The sequence below is a fragment of the Manis pentadactyla genome, chromosome 9 (genome assembly GCF_030020395.1).
Source record: "Manis pentadactyla isolate mManPen7 chromosome 9, mManPen7.hap1, whole genome shotgun sequence".
NCBI lineage: Eukaryota > Metazoa > Chordata > Mammalia > Pholidota > Manidae > Manis > Manis pentadactyla.
This window is the reverse complement of record NC_080027.1, coordinates 122,538,080-122,558,107: the sequence shown is the minus strand read 5'-3', so window position 1 is coordinate 122,558,107 and position 20,028 is coordinate 122,538,080. Positions and strand designations below refer to the sequence as shown.

The 20,028-nt window shown below is 54.0% G+C and overlaps 1 protein-coding gene across 3 annotated transcripts; it reads right to left on the bottom strand.

The window, feature by feature from the left end:
- Positions 1 to 9,735: 9,735 nt before the first annotated feature.
- Positions 9,736 to 19,598, bottom strand: KLHDC8A (kelch domain containing 8A). 3 transcript variants are annotated; one of them, XM_057508063.1, is made up of 6 exons: positions 19,413 to 19,598; positions 18,273 to 18,874; positions 15,419 to 15,583; positions 14,974 to 15,189; positions 14,269 to 14,370; positions 9,736 to 13,355 (listed from the first exon to the last, which is right to left on the bottom strand). In XM_057508063.1, the coding sequence occupies exons 2-6, from the start codon at positions 18,646 to 18,648 to the stop codon at positions 13,162 to 13,164; spliced, it is 1,053 nt and encodes a 350-aa protein (XP_057364046.1). In that variant the 5' UTR covers positions 18,649 to 18,874; positions 19,413 to 19,598; the 3' UTR covers positions 9,736 to 13,161. The 3 variants fall into 3 exon arrangements, with proteins under 3 accessions (XP_057364046.1, XP_036765613.2, XP_036765614.2); XM_036909718.2 differs by lacking the exon at positions 19,413 to 19,598 and adding an exon at positions 19,176 to 19,405; XM_036909719.2 differs by lacking the exons at positions 9,736 to 13,355; positions 19,413 to 19,598 and adding exons at positions 13,837 to 14,053; positions 19,176 to 19,405.
- Between the last annotated feature and the right edge of the window lie 430 nt (positions 19,599 to 20,028).

Here is a 20,028-nt window from a genome sequence, read left to right as displayed (position 1 = left end):
CCAGAAGATGAATTTTTTATTTAGTGTCTGCCCACTTTCCTTTGATCCCTTCTAGTGTGAATTAGGGATTGAGAATGTTTCTTTTGTGGCTGGAGAGGATCTACTTATGCAGGAAAACAGCTCCACTTCCCCAAATTCCGGGAGGCCACAGGAGGTGATAGTCCGATTGACCTTCTTCCCTCTTCTGACCTCCTCTCTTGCTCTGAGTTATCTGTGAAAATAGAATAAGACCCAGGTAACAGCTCCCTTGACCTGCTATTTCCTTTCTCCCCTGAGATCTGCATCCATACTTGGGGTCCCAGATAACTGGGGCCATCCAGATGGATTAGGGCTTTTAAGAGGAAGCCTGGGTAACATAAAAGCAGTGGGCTGAGTGTTGGGTGACTTGAGTCGTAGTCCTGACTGATACCAACTCGTTCTGTGGCCTTTTACCAATCACTTATTCATTCTACAAATACTGGTGCCCATTAGGTGCTGGGCCTATGGATATGGTCTCTGTCCTCAGAGAATTCTCAGTCTAGTGAGAAATAAACAAGCAAATCCTAGACAGAGGAAGATGTGTCTGTGATGAGGTAAGAACGGATGACCTCAGGTATATAACAAGAGGGAGCCTCTAGCCCAGACAGGAGGAGTGTCTGGTCAGGGGCAGCTTCCTGCCAACAGGGCCTTTTAAGCTGAGACCTGAGAGACGTGAGATGGCAGATGAGTCAACATTTCTCAAATGATGAAAGAATCACACAGATGAGCCTAGGGGTCCCTTTCAGGCTTAATCTAGACTCCTACGAATTCTTCCAGGTATCCCCAACAACTAGTGCACTGCTGGGCACAATAAAAGGCACTCGGTTGATTCTTGTGAACCAAGGGAATGCATGTGCAATAGAATTCAAAGACTGAAGTGAGAGCATCTACAGATATCCCTCCGTTAGTAGCTGAACTGGCAAGGGCAGTGGGGGTAGACCTCCTGCACTCCTGGACCTTCCCCACCCCCACTGAAACGTCCTGTGACCAGAAGGTGAATCCCCATTAAGAGGCAAACCACGGATGGCCAAAGACCCCAGAGAAAAGAGTTCTCCCCTGTTCCAGCCAAGGTGCAGCCTGGCGGCCCCTGAAGATTACAGAACAGAGCTTTAGTGGTGAGTCGGCCTGGCTACTGTCTGTCCTCAGCAGACAGGGAGGGAGTCAGACAGACACAGAGCCGGAAGAGCATGTGACTTGGAAATTATCTTAACTACTAAAACTCAACTCTCAAATTCCTTAAAGGGAGACCTGATCTGTCATGGAGCAAGAATGCCCTACAGGGAATCTGATTACGTCAGGGGACTCAGCTCCTGCGGATCTTGGGGAATTCCTGGGTCACGTGGTCAGATTTGCTTGGGAATCTGGGCTGAGCTGAGCCATTCAGTCCTGGGAGGCTGAAGCCTGCCTCCACACCCCACACCAGTCACTGATAGCTGTCTGAAGGGCTCTGGGGATAACCATTCAATGGGCCTACTAGGGACCACACTGGGAAAACAATTAGGAACAGGCATCTACCTGCTCTAGTCCTTGCTTCATGATCTGTGTGCCTGACTGTGTGGGTCCAGGCCAGTAGAAGGGGATGTCAATGTGTCTCACAGTAAGGATTGCTGTGATGTGTAACGTGCAGGGTAGAGGTGGGAGGGCAGGTGCGGGACACCAAGGCCCTGCTTTGGGGGTGAGGTGGTGGCTGTGGGGGAAACAGGTCTTCTGAAAAAGAAATACATTGAAGATGAGTTTTGGGGGATGAGTAAGATCTAGCTACCCTCTCTCAAGAAATTTACAGTTCAGTAGTGGATATAAGTTCAATACACAATTTACTGTACCATCCAAGGCAGAAAGTGGGCCGCTTCTCAAGGGAAGTACAGAGTGCCACGTGCAGCTGAAAGGATGGGTCTCATTCCAGCTCAGGGGTTTGACAGAGGCTTCCCAGGACGCCACCTGGGCCTGGGAGGGCAGGTGGGATTTAATAAACAGGAGGAAAGGCCTTCAGGATGGGGGTGGGGGTGAGGGTGAGGGGAGGAGATGTGAGTGTGGTGTGGGCAAGAGAGCAGAGAAGGGCCAGCCGAGCGCTCTCTGGATCTGATGAGCTCTAGGGGGCTTCCAGACCCTAGGGCATCTCCTCCTTTGGCATTTTTCTCAGTATAGATGCCTGAGCCCCTCTTTTTCTTTGAGAAAAGGGATGCTGCAGGCTGGAGGGCCCAGCTCAGCATCCACTTGCAGCCTGAGATCTCAACCCTGATATTCCCTTTCCTCAGAGCTCTGAAGATGAGTTACTCTCTGGCTCTCCACCCCCAGGTGGTGGACAATATGGCCTTGAAGATGCTGACCTTCCCCTCTCAGGGGCTGGCGGAACTACCTGGATAGCATCCTGCACGTTGGAAGTGGCCCTCCAGCATCAGGAGGTGGGAATCCATGGACGGTTTGGCAAACTCGGATGCCTGACTCAATGCTGCCTTCTTCTGACCAAACTAGGCCTAGCAATTTTATGGGATGCCCAAAGCTGTGTAACAAGTCGGGGGGCTAGGGGGCTGCTTAGGGCAGCCTGTTCCTTTAATGAGCCAATCATCCATTCATTCAACAAAAATGTATTGAGCGACTACAATAATAGGTATGATACTATATAATGGGCATTGATCCAGCCCTGGTTCTAAGCGTCATGTCCAAGGCCCCGCAGCCCTAGCTGAGAATAACAGATCTGGGAGGCAAACCGTTAGTTCACATCACAGTTGGAGTCCCTAAGGATGACATTGCCTTGCGGTATTTCTGGATATACAAAATGGAACTAATGGGCTACTTATATTCTAAATTCTAGTAAGCCTTATCAGGAGTTGGGGGGGATTTTGTGTGGCAAACACTAAGAACAGTCCCCAAGCTCCTGGTTACAATGGGAAAATGAATGTTATTCACAGGTGAGGCTGGGAGGCACATGACCTAAGTTGAAGGTCACGTCTCTTCCCAAACCAGGCAGCTTGCCTGTGTCCTGCCTGGAGGGTTAGGGAGGGCACACACAGACGGGCAGGAGTCAGGAGTTCTGGGTTCTGGCTCCTTTTTTACACCCAGCCTACACACTGGTCATGGCCAAGGACTTTCTCTCTTGGGGAAAACTTCTTCATCTATAAAAAGGAATTTGGATAATTAAACTCTGAGTTCCATTTCAACTCTGGAGTAACCCTCTGTAATATCTAAGTAAGGACAAATCAGGAATATCAGTCACTCCCGTCCTTTTGCCCACCTGGTAACTGACTCCCTCACTACAGGACCTTCAGAAGCCCCATTCCCTCTCCCACCCCAGAGCGGCACCACGTTTTCGCTCAGGAGTCTGGTAACCCAGTTTCCAGGCTCTGCTCTGCCATTCATCGACTCTATCTTTCATCTCTCGGCACCTCTATGGGTAAGAATTATTCTCTTTTATACAGGTAGCATGCTCACTGTGTGTCGGCCACCATGTGAATAGGTTCAGTCCTCACCACGACTCTGTGAATTAAGCGCTAACATATGATTACCCCCTTGCACAGATGAGAAAACTGAGACATAGAAATGAAGTGCTACCTGTGCAGGGTCACAACGCTGGCCAATGGCAGAGCCGGGATGGAGCCCAGGCAATCACTCTTAACCATCATACTTGGGCCTAGAGAGGATTCCTGAATCTGCCAGAGTCTCTCCAGGGGCAAAGCTCTCTGTCATTTACTGGACCTGAAATGGGCCTCCTGATGGCCCCGCGGGCTTGCTGTGGGATGAAAGAACTGAGGCCCTCAGACTGATGCCTCCCTGTCAGTCTGTGTGGGGTTTTGCTGGGGTCTGGTCCTCCCAAGTCCCTTTCCCCCCCAATTCTGGCAGAGATCTGAGTCGGAGTGGGGGAGGGAGGTGCTATGACAGCAAGGGGCTTATCAGACTCCCTGAACTCAGCTGATTTGATCTGGGCCAGGAGACAGTTCAGATAAGCTCAGAGCTGGGAAGCAGTCACTGAAACCGCCCAAGGCTGGGGCTCTGGGCTGGGGGAGGCGGGGAGGAGCCTGAGGCAGGGGAGAAGAGGAAGGGCCTTTGAACTACTCTCAGCACCGTTTTCTAATGCCAGAACAAGGGTGTTGTGAGAGTTGGGAGGCTTGAGTGGGTGGATATTTGTGCAGATTTACTCTAGGGCTTCTCATTGGGTGTTTAGGAAAGTTCTCCTTACCTCATTGCTAATGGCAAAATGTAAAGATCTTTTTCTTTTTCTGCCCTTCACTCCTATGTCTTTTTCTCAGCCTCCCATGGCTGTGGACTTGGGAAGTGGAGGGGGACACCAAACTATGACTGGGATAGAAGGTTCCAAGGGATTCATTCACTGGGCACCCAGAGTCACCAAGTCCTTTCCACCCACTAACCCCGCTGTGTTGTTACCATAAGTCACCTGAGATCCATGATGGACTGAGATGGGATATGAGTAAATTAAAATAATCCCCTATCTCTACGGGGTCAGCACTTTCACATCCACTATTTTACTGACCCTTCATGGACCCTGTGAAATCAGGGCCTTGGTTTGATCCTGGGGTACAGAGGCTGTTGATGTAGATGAGGCAAGGGGTACGAGAGCCTCAGAATGGCAGTCAGAGGATGGGATTCTATGCCCAGCGCTGCTTCTTGCCTACCATGTGGCCCGGGGCAGGTGACTCCTCTCACTAGGCCTCAGTTTCTGGTTGGCCAAAGGAGACACCGGGATGTGGAGGCTCTTTGTAAACGGTGGAAAGCCCCCCAGCAGCTGGACATTCGTGGTGGCGGGTACTGTGGCTCAGAGTTCTGTACTGCGCACTCCGTTCAAACGCCATTCCCTTGAAGGTGCTGAGTGTCCTCTTCTCCTGGCCCTGCCTCCACAGCCACCACCCTGCCCTCACCGAGGTCCAGGGAAGGGCAGGCAGGCAGGGCATGGGAGGTATGGCCAGGAGGGAGGGGGGGAAACGTGTACCCTGGGCCTGGCTCCCCCTGGCAGCCTGAGCCCTTGGCCTCCTGGAATGCAAGCCCCACGCAAAGCACATTCTTTAGTCGGGTCACCAGCTCCCAGCCCTGGGTAGGACAGCCATGTTTCTCTTGGTCCCGAGTGACACCAGCACAGTCTGGCTCTGGGGCTGTTATCACAAGCCTGGATTAATAGGCCAGTGTCACCCACAGTTTATGAAAGGCCAAATCCTGATCTATCACTCCTGTCAGAGGCCAAGACAAAGGAAGAGGGGAGCCAATCCCTAAGCAGGGGGGTTTGAAATACTGCTGATTTCCTGCATCTGGACCTTTGTGTCAGTCACAGGCCACATGTGGGCTCAGAGGAAGAGAGGACATCGTAAAGGTTACTCTCAAAGGTGGCGCTGTGTCCTGTTTGCAGTAGCCAACAGAGGGAAGTGACCTAGTGTCCATCTATAGATGAATGGATAAAAAAGATGTGGTACATATACACAATGGAATATTATTCAGCCATAAAAAGAAAACAAATCCTGCCATTTGCAACATGGGTGGATCTGGAGGGTCTTATGCTCAGTGAAATAAGCCAGGCCAAGAAAGACAAATACCATATGATTTCACTTACTTGTGGAATGTAAAGACAAAGCAAAACAGAAGGAACAAAACAGCATTAGACTCGTAGACAGAGACGTGATTAGTGGCTACGAAGGAGGAGGGGGTGGGGGACTGTTGAACCACTGTGATGTACATTTGATAATAAAAAAAATTATGGTATATAAAAAAAAGAAAGACTGAGGAACTGTTCCAAACCAGAGGAGATTAAAGAGACATGAAAACTTAAAAAAAAAAAAAAAAGGTGGTACTGTGTCTGGGTGCTTTGATTTCTGACTTTCATTCTGTTCAATTGTTTGCTACACATTTATTCCATTCAGCTTACTTGTTACACATTGAGACGCTGCATGGCTCGCCCTGCACAATGCTCTGGGCCTCCAAGACTTAGTGGGACACCATGGTCATGAGGAGTGCCTAGAAAGTTTGGTGTGATGGTGGCGAGGTAGGGAGACAGTGGCTTGTACTCGCCAGGTACACAAGAGACTGGCACACTGGGCGGAGGGTATGGGCTGTGTCCGAGGAGGAGGCCAGCAGTGGGGACACGTGAGGGGAACTGCTTGCTCCCACAGGAAACACTGAGCAGAAGGAAGGAGGGGAGGCTGGAAGGGCAGGACCTTTGCGAAGGGCCTTAGAGGCCACGAGGAAGGCTGGGAACCACCTGGAAGGGCAGGGGAGCCGAGGGAAGGGGTTTAAGCTCTGTGGTGACTGCCAGAGTTGCAGATGAGAAAAACTTCTGAACGGTCAGGCCATCTAGCAGCCATGTGGGGGCCGGGGGGGCCGCAGTGAGGGGCTGTGAAGCTGTCCTCACGAGAGGTGACGAGGGTGTGACCCAAGGTAGAGACCCTAAGGAGGGAGAAGAGGCCAGCCTGAGGGGTGCATGGGTGAGAGGACCAGAGAGGAGGTGCTCCTTTGTGGCCAGGGCTGTGCTGCTGGAGGAAGCAGAGGGCCGAGATGGAGTGACACCAAGTTGGAAGGACAGCTCCCATCTGGTCCTCCTCTCCCGGAGGTGGGGACACTGAATCTGGAGTAGGGAGCCTGGGAAAGGGATTCGAAAATTACGATTCCCTTATAAATGTTTGTTTTTAAGAATGTGATCTGCTCAACTGAGTTAAGGACCCAGGCACGTTTTCTGTCGAGTGGGAGGCAGGCTGCCCCCAAGTCCTCCTCCTTGGCCCCCAGGTAAGCGGAGCAGGATGGCCGCTTGCGGGAAACAGTGACTGGGGTCCTCAGGGTCCCCCAGCCTACTGGCATAGCCGCATCCTCCCTTCCCAGGCTGACCAGGGGAGGGGCCTGCACAGCCCAGCCAGAGCCTGAGCGGGCCAGAAGCCCCTGCTGCGAGCCTGGGGTTCCTCACTTGCCGTCTCCACAGGGCAGCGGTGTGGCGGGTGAGCGGAGCTGAGGGTGGCCCCACGAGGCTGAGAAGAAGCAGATTCCTCTGTGACCCATTTGGAAAACCCATCAACTCTGAAATGTCACCTCAGGCATCAAGTCTGGGACACTTCCCCGGTCTCCGGCCCCCACCCCACTGACCTCTGAGTCATCTGCCAAACATGTCCTCTTTGGAGGAGGTAGGTGGCTGGAGGGATTGCATGGAAAGTCTCAGGCGCCAGGAGTGTCCGGCCCGGCTAGTGGAGGAAATGGGACTGGGTGCTGGGCTCTTTCCGGTTCTTCCTCTAAAGGAGCCGTCCATTCACTCCCTCAATACACGTTTATCAAGTGCACGAACTATGTGCCGAGGATGTGAAGGTGGCGAGAAAGACTGGGCTCCTCCATTTACAGAGCTCAGGACGTGTGGAAGTCACAGGATTCCTTCGGGTCTCAGTTTCCTCACCTGTGAGGAACCCAGTCTTTCCCAGGTTCACAGGGATCTCAGGGGCAAGAGGTCCCTCTAGCCATTATGGCAAACTGGTGCCGGGCTCTGCTGGGAGGGAGTGGCAGGGTGGTGAAATGGCATCATGTGGCAGCCACTCTGCTTTCATAGTAAAAGGACTCTGAGCCTGGCCACCTGCTCTGAGTGTGTATGAGAATGTGAGTGTGTGTGGGGGTGTATGAGGTATACACGCGTGTGAGGTGTAGGAGCATAAAGATGTGTGGGAACAGGTGTACATGTGGGTGTGACATGAATATGTAAATGTGTAAAAGTGTGAGGTATGTGAATTTGAAGTGTGTAAGAGTCTGCCTCACACAAGCATTAATGTGAGGCAAGTGTGAAGTGTGTGGGCACAAAAGAGTACTTAAGTGTAAATATGAGTGTGCATGTAAGGTGTGTCTGCATAACAGCATGGGGTACAAGGGTGCGAGATAGTACACACATGTGTGAGGTGTCTTACAGGGTGTGTGAGCACAAGAATGTGAGAGAGAAAGGGAAGTGGTGTGTGTGTGTGTGTGTGTGTGTGTGTGTGTGTGTGGTCAGCGTGCTGAGGCAGGCTGCCCCAGAGCACGCTGGGAGGGGTTGCAGGAAGCTCCCTGGGTGTGAAATACCAACTGCATGTGATTTGCAAAGAGCTTACTCGCACTTAAGGGGAACCCGTTGGCCTATGGGCTGCAGACCGTGGTTTCCCGGTGCCCTGCTTCCTGCCACTGGCAACACAGGCTCTGGAGGTTTTTTGAACCAGGCGCTCATCTGCCTGGGGAACTAATGAGCTGGAGTATTTGGAAAAGCAGCCCATAGTTTAAACCATTAAAACGCAGGGCTCTGTCATGAAGGAGAAGCAGACTCTCCATGAATTTAACACAGGACACTCGACAGGCATTTGCCCTCCCGACCGGCTGGCCTGCGACCCTTTCTCCAGAGATCCCCTCTCTCTCCTGTCCCTCCCTGTGCCGAGGCTGCGGAGGGGTGAGGTCTGAGAGGCATGGCCAGACCAAGTGCATCAGACTTACATCGACCTTCCCCCAAACCCCTCTTCTTGAGGCATTAACCCACTATTCCAAGTCTGCATACACCCCAACTTGCCTCTAGCCTCTTCACACCACTCCCCACTCCTGTGTGCACCTGGCCCCCAGATTTCCCGTCCCTTGAGGCCTGGTTTTAAGAGCAGGCTTCTCCGCGAAGCCTCCCCACGTAGGCTCAGTTCTCAGGGGACTCTTGCTCTTCCTGCCCTGCTCCTCTGTCCATTAGATGGTGGTGTTAGTTCAGCTGTGTTCCCCCGAAAGCTATGGTGGCATCCTAACCCATTGTCTGTGAATGTGACTTTTTTTGGAAATAGGATCTTTGCAGCTATAATCAAGTTAGGATGAGGTCATGCTGGATTAGGTGGGCCTAGTCCAGTGACTGGTGTCCTCACAAGACGAGAGGAATGTGGACACAGACACACAGGTGAGAAAGCCACGTGAAGACAGGGAGAGGTTGGAGTCACGGTGCCACAAACCGAGGAACATCAAGTTTTGCTAGGAGCTGCCAGGAGCCAGGCAAGGAAGGAACACAGGCTGAGGGTGGCCCCTTGATTTCTAGAATTGTGAATATATTTCTGTTGCTTTAAGCCACCAGTTGGCAGTATTTTGTTACAGAAGCCTTAGGAAAAGAACACAGATGGAAACTTGTATCTGCCTCACCTGCCTGGGCCCTCTGGTGGGCCTGTCTCTTCAGCTCTTGCCTGGGTCCTGCCTCCTGCCATCACTTCTCAGCTGTTTAATTCTGATTTAAAGCTCCTGCCTTTGCAACTGTTTGCTTTCACTAGACAGGTCCGGTTCTCTCCAGCTGGAGGCTTTCAGTCCTGTTCTGCAGCCACCTGGGGGCATGGATGGATGACTGACCATTCCTCTTACCGCAGAGTTCAGAGCAGCCATGGGGGTTTTGCACGCCTCTGAGCTGGGTTAGACTTTCCTTCCTATCACTTATTAGCTGTGCTGCCTAGGTTAACCCCAGGGTTTCCAGTTTCTCAATTCTGTAAGATAGGAGTTGGAAAAGGCCAACTGTACCTCACCTCCCAAGCAGGACCTCTGTGGGCCAGAACCCCCAGTGCAAATGTAAGAGTATTAGAAAAAAATTCTGGAGAGGAAGTGGTGGAGGGAGGGAATTGTCTATTTTCCGAGGTCCTGAACCTTCCTGGCACTTTGCCCAGCAGATGGACCTTCCTCAGAGAAAGTCTGGAAAGCTTGGCCTGCATTTTTTCCAAGGACTCCAACCCCATGTGGGGTTCTTTCTGACCTTAGATGGTACCTTGGTGACCTCACTTACTTCATTTTCCTCAGAAGAGGAAATTTGAATATCCCATACCCCAATGGTACAAATCTGACTGTTGACGTTCCTCCACTTAAAATCCTTCATTTGCACCCAATTTCCCACAGCTGAAGTCCAGACTCTTAGCAAGGCACATAAGGCCTGTCTTGATCTGTCAAGCCTATACTTCCAGCCCCATTTCCTTGGGAGCTCTGCTGTGTGAGTGCTGTCCCCCCAAAAAGCCAAATCCTTTCTCCCAGTGGGCTTGAAAACACTTCTACGTCTCCTTCAACAACAATGAAAAATAATAATGCAGCCACTCACCTAATACATGTGAATCATTTTACATATAGTAGGTAGCTACATTTTACATGTAGTAGGTACACACAGTAGGTAGCTCACCTCATAGAGAGGCTTTATTTTGTCCATTTAATTAAGGAAACAGACTGAGGAAACATTACCCAAGACCAATTAGCCCAGAACCATCATGATCTGAACCCATCTCTCCTGCTTCAAAGCCTAGGATCATTCTCTGCTTGGCTTGCCTCCCTCTTCTTTCAAAGGACAGTTTGAGATTTATTTTCTGGAAACCTGCCCTGACATCCTCAGTTCAACTCTGCTCTCTGTACCCACGAAGGGTGGGGTGCCTCCAGATGGCATTTACCTCATCAAATGGAACTGCAGATCGAGTCTGGAGGGTAGGAATCCCATGTGCCCTAGCATGTGCCAGACGCTTAATAGGTGTTAAATGCAGTGACAGCAGCCGACAGAATCAAAGAGCTAGAGAGGAACTCTCCCACAGTGTAAATTTAGGAATACGCTCCTTTCACATTAGGGAGCCCTTCCTAATCTTTCCTTGTTGATCTGCAGACTCATTCTTTGGGAAACCAAGTCTCCATCTTTCCAGGTTTGACATTTTGAGCCACTTACCTAGGGCGGCGCAGCTGACTTTCCTACGCGCTGTTTCCTTTGACGCAATGCAATGCCTGTGGTCACGGGTTTTGAAACCGGATCCGGTTCAGTCACTTATGAGCTCGTGACCTTGCCCAAGTTATACAACCCCTGAGTCTTCTTACCCACCAGTGAGATGCTATCTAGCTCATGGAGTTCACCTGGGGTTGGGACAGGTGCTTCGCCGCCGTGGGCGATGCCGTCACAGCCGCTCTTGCTGCACAGGCTGGGAAATGAGGACAAGGAAAGGGAGGAACCTAGAGGGATGGGGATAAGAAAACCCAAGGGGGGGAGGGAATGCAGCCCAGAGCCAGGACAGACCCGCGTCCAACCCGACCCCAGATCGGAGCTGGCTCCACGGCATTGCAAGTGCGGACCATGTGCTTCACCACTGATGTCCCCTCCTTCCCTCACTCCTCAGTGAGGTATCCCAAAGTTTTCCCGCATGGACCTCCAAGAGGTGCATCCTCAGCAGATACCAGCAGACCCAGCCCTGAGTGACCCTCACAGGTTCCAGTGGCAAATCCCCCATACTCATTATCGGGGACAACCTTTTAGGGCTGGCTGTACCACTAAGGTTCTGACTATTTAAAAACTCCTCAGTTCCATCCATGGATCTGGTGCCTTTTTGTGTGCTTGGAAAGCCCCACCCCGAACCCCAGGCTTAGCTTCCTCTTGGAAAGGGTGGAGGGACTCTTCTTGGGGAGGGAGAGAGGGGGCGGCAGAGAAACAGAATGGGGCGATCAGACAAGGGCTGGACTTCGGGACAGCTTCCCTATCACGCTGCTCTGACCCTCACGTGATCTGCAGCAACTCCAGCCCCTTTTCGGAACAGTTACCTGAGTCAGCTGACCTGAAACCCAGGCGTCCTGAAGCAACAGGGAGGCCTCTCTGCAGCCTGCTCACCAGGGGGCGCCCGTGGCCACAGGATGGGTGGGCAGGCAGGGCCCTGCAGCAGGAGCAGCCTCCCCCAGGACCTGAGGACAGGGAGGGTCCAGGTGCCCAGAGAAGGGGAAAAAACCCTTAAAGACCCAGGTGCCACCTGTCCATGAAGGTCCAGCAAGGTGTCGCCTTCTCTTGATCCCAGATCCCCATCAGCCTCCCTCCTTTGTTTCTGCCTCTTGAGAGCTAATTACACCAGTGCCCCGTGCACAGGAAGGCTGTCTCCTCCACAATCCCTCCAGGGCAGGTATTTTTTTTTCATCTTTGCATCCCTGATGGTAGCAGTGCTTTTAAAAAGAACTAGGAATCAGAAAGAAGTCCTATATAAGTGAAAAAGAGGCACACCTTTCCAGTGTTTGAACCAGTGAGAAATCCCCGTTCAACTTCGGGCAAGACGGAAATGAGCTTAAGCCGAATGAATTGAGGCCAGACACGAGCGGTTTGCACCCTAATAAAGAGGTCAGCTAGTGAGCACAGCCTTTTCTTAACACATGCATGGAGTGTTAACACTTAAGAGAAGGAAGAGACACTGTCATCTAGGAGTGACTGGTGCTGGGATGGTGGCTTGAAGATGGAACCTCCTCAGAGGGAACAGCCAAGAATAGGTGGCCACATGGGACCCCACTTAGCCTGAGGATATCGGAGGGACTCTTTCATAGGGTCCGCTCAACCCATCAAGACACCCATCCACCCCCTGCACCAGGGTGCCCGAGAAGATAGGCACGTAGATTTTAATCACTGAGTTGCCGCTGTTGTCCCGAGTGCAATCAGTCCATCCTTTGTGGATTTTGATGCCACAGTGTAAATCAGGCTTCAGACACACACTCTGGAGCTGTGGGTGACCAAAGGGCCAGCCCTCTGGTAGGGAGGGTGGCAGAAGGAGAAATAGAGTGAGGAGCCTGCTCCTTCCCATCAAGAACCCTGAGAGGCATGGGTCCTTCCCGGCCAAGGCTGCTGACCCAGGCCTGTCCACGTGAACCTGACTTCCTTCCCAATCCGGCTGCGTCTGGCTCCAGGGCCAGTTCCCGCTCAGTAGATGAGGTCCAGGGCAGGCCCACAGCTGACCGCCAAATGGGGAAAGGATGTAGACTGAGGCAGAGGAGAGGGGTTTGCAACCCTTCTCCAATTTCCATCCCATGAGACCCTCAAACTAGCTCAGAGCTGGGGAAAGGACAGTGATAGCGGCCATCCTCTGGGTCAGGCCTGCCCTGCCCACCTCCCCCTCTAGAGACGGGGAGTGGAGAGGCTATCAGGAGGTAGCAGGTACACCTGCACACTGCACTGCCTGAGCAGCAGGTGAGGACTCTCCCCAGAGGTCAGCTGAGCTCCAACCTGGGGCTGTGGACTAATCAGGACTTCTTACAGTTTTCCAAGATCGGTAGGGTTTGGAGGTGGCCACAGGTCACTTACAGCCCCAGGGCCTGACCCCACTGGCTGCTGACAGGACCTGGCATCCTGGGAAGTAGCCCAAACTGCTTTGATGAGACTCTTCCTCTTGTCAAGAGTGGAGTGATCCGGTCCAGGGCAAAGGCGTTGGGCGCCGTTGATTAGGAGTCAGAGACACACAGAGCTTCCACCGCATCACTTAGACCCTGATTGACGCCCCCCACGGCCAGGAGGCAGGTCTTGATGACGATGCTGGAGCAGGCGCAGCGGGGCGTGGGCATGGCGGGGAGGACCTCCCACTTATTCTTGCCTGGATGGAATGCCTCTGCCGTCTCCAGGACAGTGGGCTGGTTCCCTAAAAGGGCCGAGGGAACTGGACCTTACAAAGGAGTCCAGCCACCAGTCCATGCCCCACCGCCACCCCACCTCCCTCTGGAACCCACAAGCAGAAGCTAAGCAACATCACCTTCCTTGGCCGCAGAATTGCTCCTTCTCTACCCTGGCCAGTAGATTTGGGGCCAAAAGAGCCACTTTGCCCCTCCGACTGTCTCTGTCTTTTTATCTCAAGACTAAGCTTTCTTTCTTCACCCCCTGATTTACAGAAGTTTCTAGACACTACTGCCTCTCTTCTGCCTTTTACTAAAAAGCTGCCCACATGGTCTAGCTCCCATCAAGTTCCTCGCATGCATGGGTAAAGTGGGAGGGAGTCTGCCCACACTGAGTAAACTCTGGGTGCCTGCAAGCCCTTCTGTCCATCTCTCTCCCCTCTTGATGTTGGGGGTCCCACCTTCAAGACACCACTAATCTCTGGGAGGGGTGATACAGCAAATCCTGAATTTATTATAATAATTTATTCGATCAGATTGCTTTCCTATTCCATGATGGACCTGGGTATCCAGGGAGAAGAGATGGTCAGAGAAAGAGGACCAAGCTAATCCCCACCACACTTAGGTCTCCAGTCATTCCTGGATAGGCCCCAGGGATCCGCGCTCAGCAAGCTTGTGTTATGTGGTTAGCAGCATGTCCCTCATGCTTTCTGGGCCTCAGTTTCCCCTGTATAAGAGGACAGAAAGACCACATGGGGGGCCCATACGTGGACACATGAAGTCCAGGCTGGGAGGAAGGGAGTGTTTTGAATTTTTTGGAATAAAGTGGTAAATTAGGCAGGCTGTGTCCAAGGAGCCAGTACCTTCTCTTGCCCATGCAGAGTGCCAAGGGTCCACCAAGCGCCAGAAGCACAGTACCAACCTGTGAAGCTCCATCCTTACCGAGTCCTCCAGCCACTATGACCCGTCCACTCAGGGAGCCGGCCACAAAGTCTGCCCGCCGCTTCTTGAGGAAGAACGAGCGCTCCATCTTTAGCCATCCCCCTACAGGCCACGGATGACAGCGGGGTAGAGGGAGAGAATTAGGTGCCGGCCACGCTTACCAAATACACACGTAAACATGCAGCAAATAGCGCTGGCCCTGGACAGCTGGTCCACTCCACCTACCGTGTGTGCTCAGAGCATATCCTACGCCTCCTGCTGTTTGGAAGAATACTGTCCATGGCCTCCACCCTCTCCCACTCTTGCTACAGTCCAGGCAACCTCAATGCCCGACAATGAATCACCCTGTTCTGCCTCTGTTCCCACAGGCTCTAAGCCAGAGAGGAAGCTAACTAGAGGCAGTGAGCGTAGGAGTCAGGATCCTCCTGTTTCTCCACCAGGAAAAAAGCCGGAAAGAGCTCCCCCAACCCTCACCTGTTGTAAGAAGAGACAAAAGGTTTTCATATAAATAACCAACCAATTAAAATGAGCTTTGTCTGGATGAAAGATTTTGATCCCCAAAGTAGTCCTGAGTGGAGAAGAGTGTTCAGACCTCTGTCACCCTGCTGGGGGATGGATGGGATGAGGGTAAGGTGGAGGGAACGGGCCCCGGGGAGGTGGGCAGCCAGGGGCTGGTGGGCAGCCAGCGGCTGGCGCCCAGCTCACCCTGTTCCATGTCAAACACGTCCATGCTCCGGAGGAACTTGGGCTGCCGGTAGAGCCGCCCCTGCCGCAGTCCTCCCAGGCTGTACAAGCGGTCATCCAGGGTCACAAAGCTGGAGAAGGCCCGCTTACAGGGAATGCTGGGGAACTTGGTCCAGGAGCGAGTCTCGATGTCAAAGACCTCGAAGGCATTGACCGCATACTTGGACTGTCGTCCCCCTGAGCAGGGCGGGGCAGGGGGTGGGGTTGGGCAGAAGAGTAAGTCCCCAAGGACAGGGCCTGGGTTTCCTCTTGCTACCCAATCACACAGGGAGCCCCCTGAGGGGTAGGGCAGTGTGAATACCCCCGAGGAGCAAGGAGATGCTAAGTACACAGGCACTGCTTCCTGTGGGAACTGACCCAAGGGAGCACGGAAGGGACAGATGTGGGACACATAACCTGTCCTTACCCAGCACGTAGATCTTGGAGCCTCGGAGGAAAGAGGTGGCAGCGTATCTTGGGGTGGGCATGGGTGCTAGTGACACCCACATGTCCTTGAGCATGTCATAGTGTTGGAGGTGGTTGTGGGGGCGGAGGTCCAGGCCCATCCCGCCTGCTGCGTACACTCGGTAATCTAAGGAGAAAGGCCACGCACAGCCCCTGGCTCAGCAACCAGACCCTACGAGGCCGGCCCACACTTGTTGCCTACCGTGGTCAGGTTCTGTGAACACCCTGAATGGCAGCACTGAGGCCCAGGCCAGCTTCCTGACCACGGTTCTGCCAGAGTGGGGCTGATGGACCATTGCAAGTCGCTGTCATGGTTGAGCCCAGGTCCCAGGTCTTCTTGAAGCCGGCGCAGGCCTGCATGCCTTAGCCTTCCTTGGTGTCCAGCCTTTGGCTAAACCTGGAACACCAGGCCTTACACAGGGGTCGACTGTGGTGGTGTCTAGGCCTGGAAGCCCTCTTCAGTCCGTGTCCCCTCCCTTCTCCTCCCTCCTGGGCAGCCAGAGGGGATGCCAAAGAGGATTGTTCCCCTGAGGCCCTCCAGCAGTGGCCTGTTCCTCAGGCACTCCCAGAATGGAACTCTCTAGACCCAGCAACAGCCTTGAGAAATGAGGCCGGCCTTGTGGGACCCTGGCCCGCTGCTGGTTCTTTCTGTGTCTGTCACCTGCATGCGGGAATGCCATCTTCCTTCACACACTGGGAGGCTTGTGGGCTCCAGGGGACATCCTGCACTAAACCAGCTTGGGCTAGGGGTACATGAGGGTGACGCTCTGGGGTGAAAACGGGTTCCTTTAAGAAATCCTGCCTGGGCAGCGAGCTGGGCACTCTGAGGAGTGAGTCCTCTCCCATTTTCTACTGCACTTGGCTGTAGGCAGCCTTTCCAGGCACTTGCCTGACACACTGCATCAGAGAACCTGGGGAAGGTGTCCCTGTTCCCCTGGGTCTCACCCCAGCACCTCCTTGTCAGGGACCCAGTTTCCCTCCCCAGCAGCCAGACCTCACTGCTTCTGGCTCTAAGAGGCTTTCTCTCTCAAGGGTATTACAGGGATGAGCATTATTTTCTCCTGCTTTCTAATCTTAATGAAAAATTGCAAAAATAAACCCCAACCCTAGCCTGAGGTCAGGGGATGGGGGCCTGCTAATGGGGACTTTCCCTTACATAAGCTCAGCCTCTCTCATCCCTGTCACCTGAAACACACCTCCAGCTGAGAAGCCTCCATCCACTCCACACCACCCATCTTGTACCCAAATCTTACCCATCCTTCAGATTCCCCTGGGGGTCCCTGAACTGCAAGGCTGAGCTGAGAGCACCAGCTCTGTGTCTCCCACGGCATCTGCTCTGCCCCATTCACCATCACTGTTAAAATAATCTTTGTTTCTCCCAATACATGGTTAGAGAACTTGTTTATCTGTGGCCCCAGCATCTGGTACAATGCCTGACGCACAGGCATGTAAATGTTTGTTAAACTAACTGTTGAACCCATTCAGTGTCATAGTTAAGAGCATAGCCTCCATCATCAACACTAGCTGCTTAACCTTGGGCAAGGTATTTAACCTCTTTGGGCCCATTACTTTTCTCTAAAATGAGGATGATAATAGCATTTACCTCGTCTTGCTGGTTGCGAGGATCCACGGGGCTAATATGAATAGAGCACTTACTGTGAGGACTCAATATATGTTAGTTGTTAATCTTTCAGCACCACTACTGAGGCCTGGGGATGCAGGAGTGCCTTTGCCCTCTCTATCTCCAAAGGCTTCCATGCCTTCCATCCTTCTTACTAAGAATTCACGGAGGCCCCACTGGCCACTCTGCCCTGAGGGATTCCAGGTTAGAGTTTCTCCCTGGTCACCTTCATTGGTTAGATCCTGGCTCCTGAAGGCAGGGACCAGATCTTCTGCCTCTTTGCTTTCTCCTTGGGACCGAGAGACAGAACAGAGCAGGTGCTCACGAAGTAGTGGTTCCTGATATATAGTAGACCCAACAGGCTGCTGGGATGGTTTTGCAAGAGCGGGAGGGAAGCTTGCATCCCACTAAAGCTGTTTAATCCTCACTTGGGGTCTCCTAATTCCTACTGGACCATTTCCCATAAAACCCTTTGTGTTTTAGCAAAAGAACATTTGGAGTCCCCTCTGTACTCTGGGCTGTACCAGGCCCAAAGAGAAGGAAATTCGGGGCTTTGAGAGAGTGAAATGAGAATCATAAAACCGTGTGGTGAGCACATGCATGCCCTGAGAACTTAGTGAATCCGGGCAAGATGCTGCAGGGGCACAACCTTCAGAAACATTCTGGCCTCTGTTCAGGGTGCCTCTGAGATTAGAAGGCAGAGGGGGAGGTTGAGGGTGGGCAGAAGGCCCTGGCATCAGGTCCCAAAGCTCGACCAGTGGGCCCTGATGATGGTACAAGAATGGAGTGAACATCCCCAGGACCCCACATATGTGCCTGGAGGTGGTCACACCTACAGGGCAGATTTCAGGCCATGGGGTATTGCAAGTGGGAGGTTGCATCCTTCTGCTGAATGGAGGGTGGGCAGAGACATTGCTCTAAATCTCGGGCTCTCCCCTCTGGACCCACCTGTCCAGCCTGCTGGGAGGGGACGGATGGAGTGGAGCTCTGGCAGTACATAGAACTGCTAGACACTTCACCTACTGAGTCTGTTTTCCATCTGTAAAATAAGGCCTGTGGGTCTCTAGTTTTGGCATCTATTGTAAGGATCGGACGGGATCCCGAATGTGGGCCCCAATTCAGTGTTGTCCCCCACCCCTTTCCCCATGGCCCCCCACTCCCTTCTCTGCCCGTCCTCAGCCCTAGACCCACTCGCCTTTGGCCGTGACAGAAATGCCCATGGCAGCCTCACGCAGCACACTCCTCTTCTTCCACTTGCCCTCATCGATGCTGTACATCTCCACGACCTTCAGGGGCAGCTGACTGGTGCCCACACCGCCGATCACCATGATCCGCTTGCCTAGGGCGGTGACGGCCACCCCGGCCCGGGCTGTGGGCAGGGGGGGCAGGGCAGTCCACTGGTCGGCCTCGGGGGAATACACCTCGAAGCAGTCCATGGGGACACCGTTGTCGTCACATCCCCCGATGGCATAGACCTGCCCCCCGGTCTCCAGCAGGGAGCAATAGACCCGGCGGCTGGGCAGTGGTGCCAGGCGCTTCCACTGGAAGTCCTTGACGTTTGGCACCTCCATGGCAGGGCCGGGGGCCCCACCCTCCGCGCCCCCGCTCCCGCGGAGCGCCAGGGCGCCGGGGGAGGTGCTAGTCCGGGGGTCCGCCGGCTAATCCGCGCCCCCTCGCGCCGCCTCCATCGCGCTCGGGTCCGCCGGCTCCCAGCCGACCCCGAGCACGGACCCCGACGCCGGCCGGCGCTTCACTGTCCCTCCAGGCTCAGCGGTCCGGCGGCGTCCACGCACGGCCCTGCGCAAGGAGCGGGGCGAATCAAGGGCAGTCGAGGCCACGCGCCCTCGCGTCCCCGCGCGGGCGGGCTCCCAGCCCCCCGCCAACTTTAAAAGGAAGACGCGGCGGACGCGGCGCCACCGCGCGGCGGCATCCCGCTCCGCACCGCTTTGTCCCCAGCCCAGCCCCGCGGGCTTCTCGGGGTCCGGGCGCCGGGCTACCTCCCCGCGTAGCAAAGAGTTACCATCTTTGGGGGCCGACGCCTCTCGCTCCCCAGCGCCCCGTCCCCGCGACCTCGCGCCCGCGCCCCCGCGCCACTCACGCAGCCAGGCCGGAGCAGCGCGGCGGCTGGGCGCAGACAACGCATTCCCCGAGAGCGGGGCCCCCCACGCGGCGGGGAGCAGAGGAGAGGGCCCTCTGTCCTTCCCGAGGCGGCCCTCCGCGGTCAGACATGCAGACGAGGAGGATGAATGAGCAGCAGAAAGGAAAAGCCGAGCCGCCCGCAGGGAGGAGGCGGGCGAGCCCGCTCCGCGCACGGCCCCACCCGCAGTCACCACACCTGTGCAGGAATCCGCGTGCGTCCGGCGGCGGAGCAATCGGCGACCTCTTTACATAAGCCCTGGCAGCGCCCGGCCCGCGGGCCCCCGGCGGAGACGCTCACCGTGTCTACAGGGTCAGGGAAAGGGGGGCACTAGAGCCAAGTACCCAGATGACAGGGACCAGACTCCCTCCAGCGTGGGGGTGGGCGGTTTGTGAGTGTTTGTTTTGGATGAGGAGGCGGAGAGTCCAATTACCCAGTTTATCTACAGTACACAGACCCAGTTCGTGACAGGCTGGCTCAATAGCTTTGCTTTGGGGGAGGTATTATAAAATGGCTTAACCTAATAGAAACAAGTTATGTGGGTGTGACACACACAGACCTGTCACGGGGGCGGGGAGGGGATCCAAACTTAACATATGCAGACCCGCACGCATAGGCGTAACTTACACGTGACCTGACTCCCCGCCCACCTTCCCTCTCCCCCCGCCCCTGTAAATAGATATATTCACCGAGGAACTGACAAGTGCACAGATAGTGGACACATAACGAGAGACTCCCGCACAGATTGACATACAGGTGGTCTTTCCCTCCTCCACCCCTGCTTCACACACCTTGGGAAGGGGAAACCTGGTTA

Excerpts from the sequence above, each read along its gene's own strand:
- KLHDC8A (XM_057508063.1), bottom strand. The coding sequence starts at position 18,648 with ATGGAGGTGCCAAACGTCAAGGACTTCCAGTGGAAGCGCCTGGCACCA. Across the intron at positions 15,584-18,272 it reads CATTTCTGTCACGGCCAAAG|ATTACCGAGTGTACGCAGCA; the intron begins GCGAGTGGGTCT and ends CTTTCTCCTTAG. Across the intron at positions 14,371-14,973 it reads CGTGTTTGACATGGAACAGG|GGGGATGGCTAAAGATGGAG; the intron begins GTGAGCTGGGCG and ends CGTGGCCTGTAG.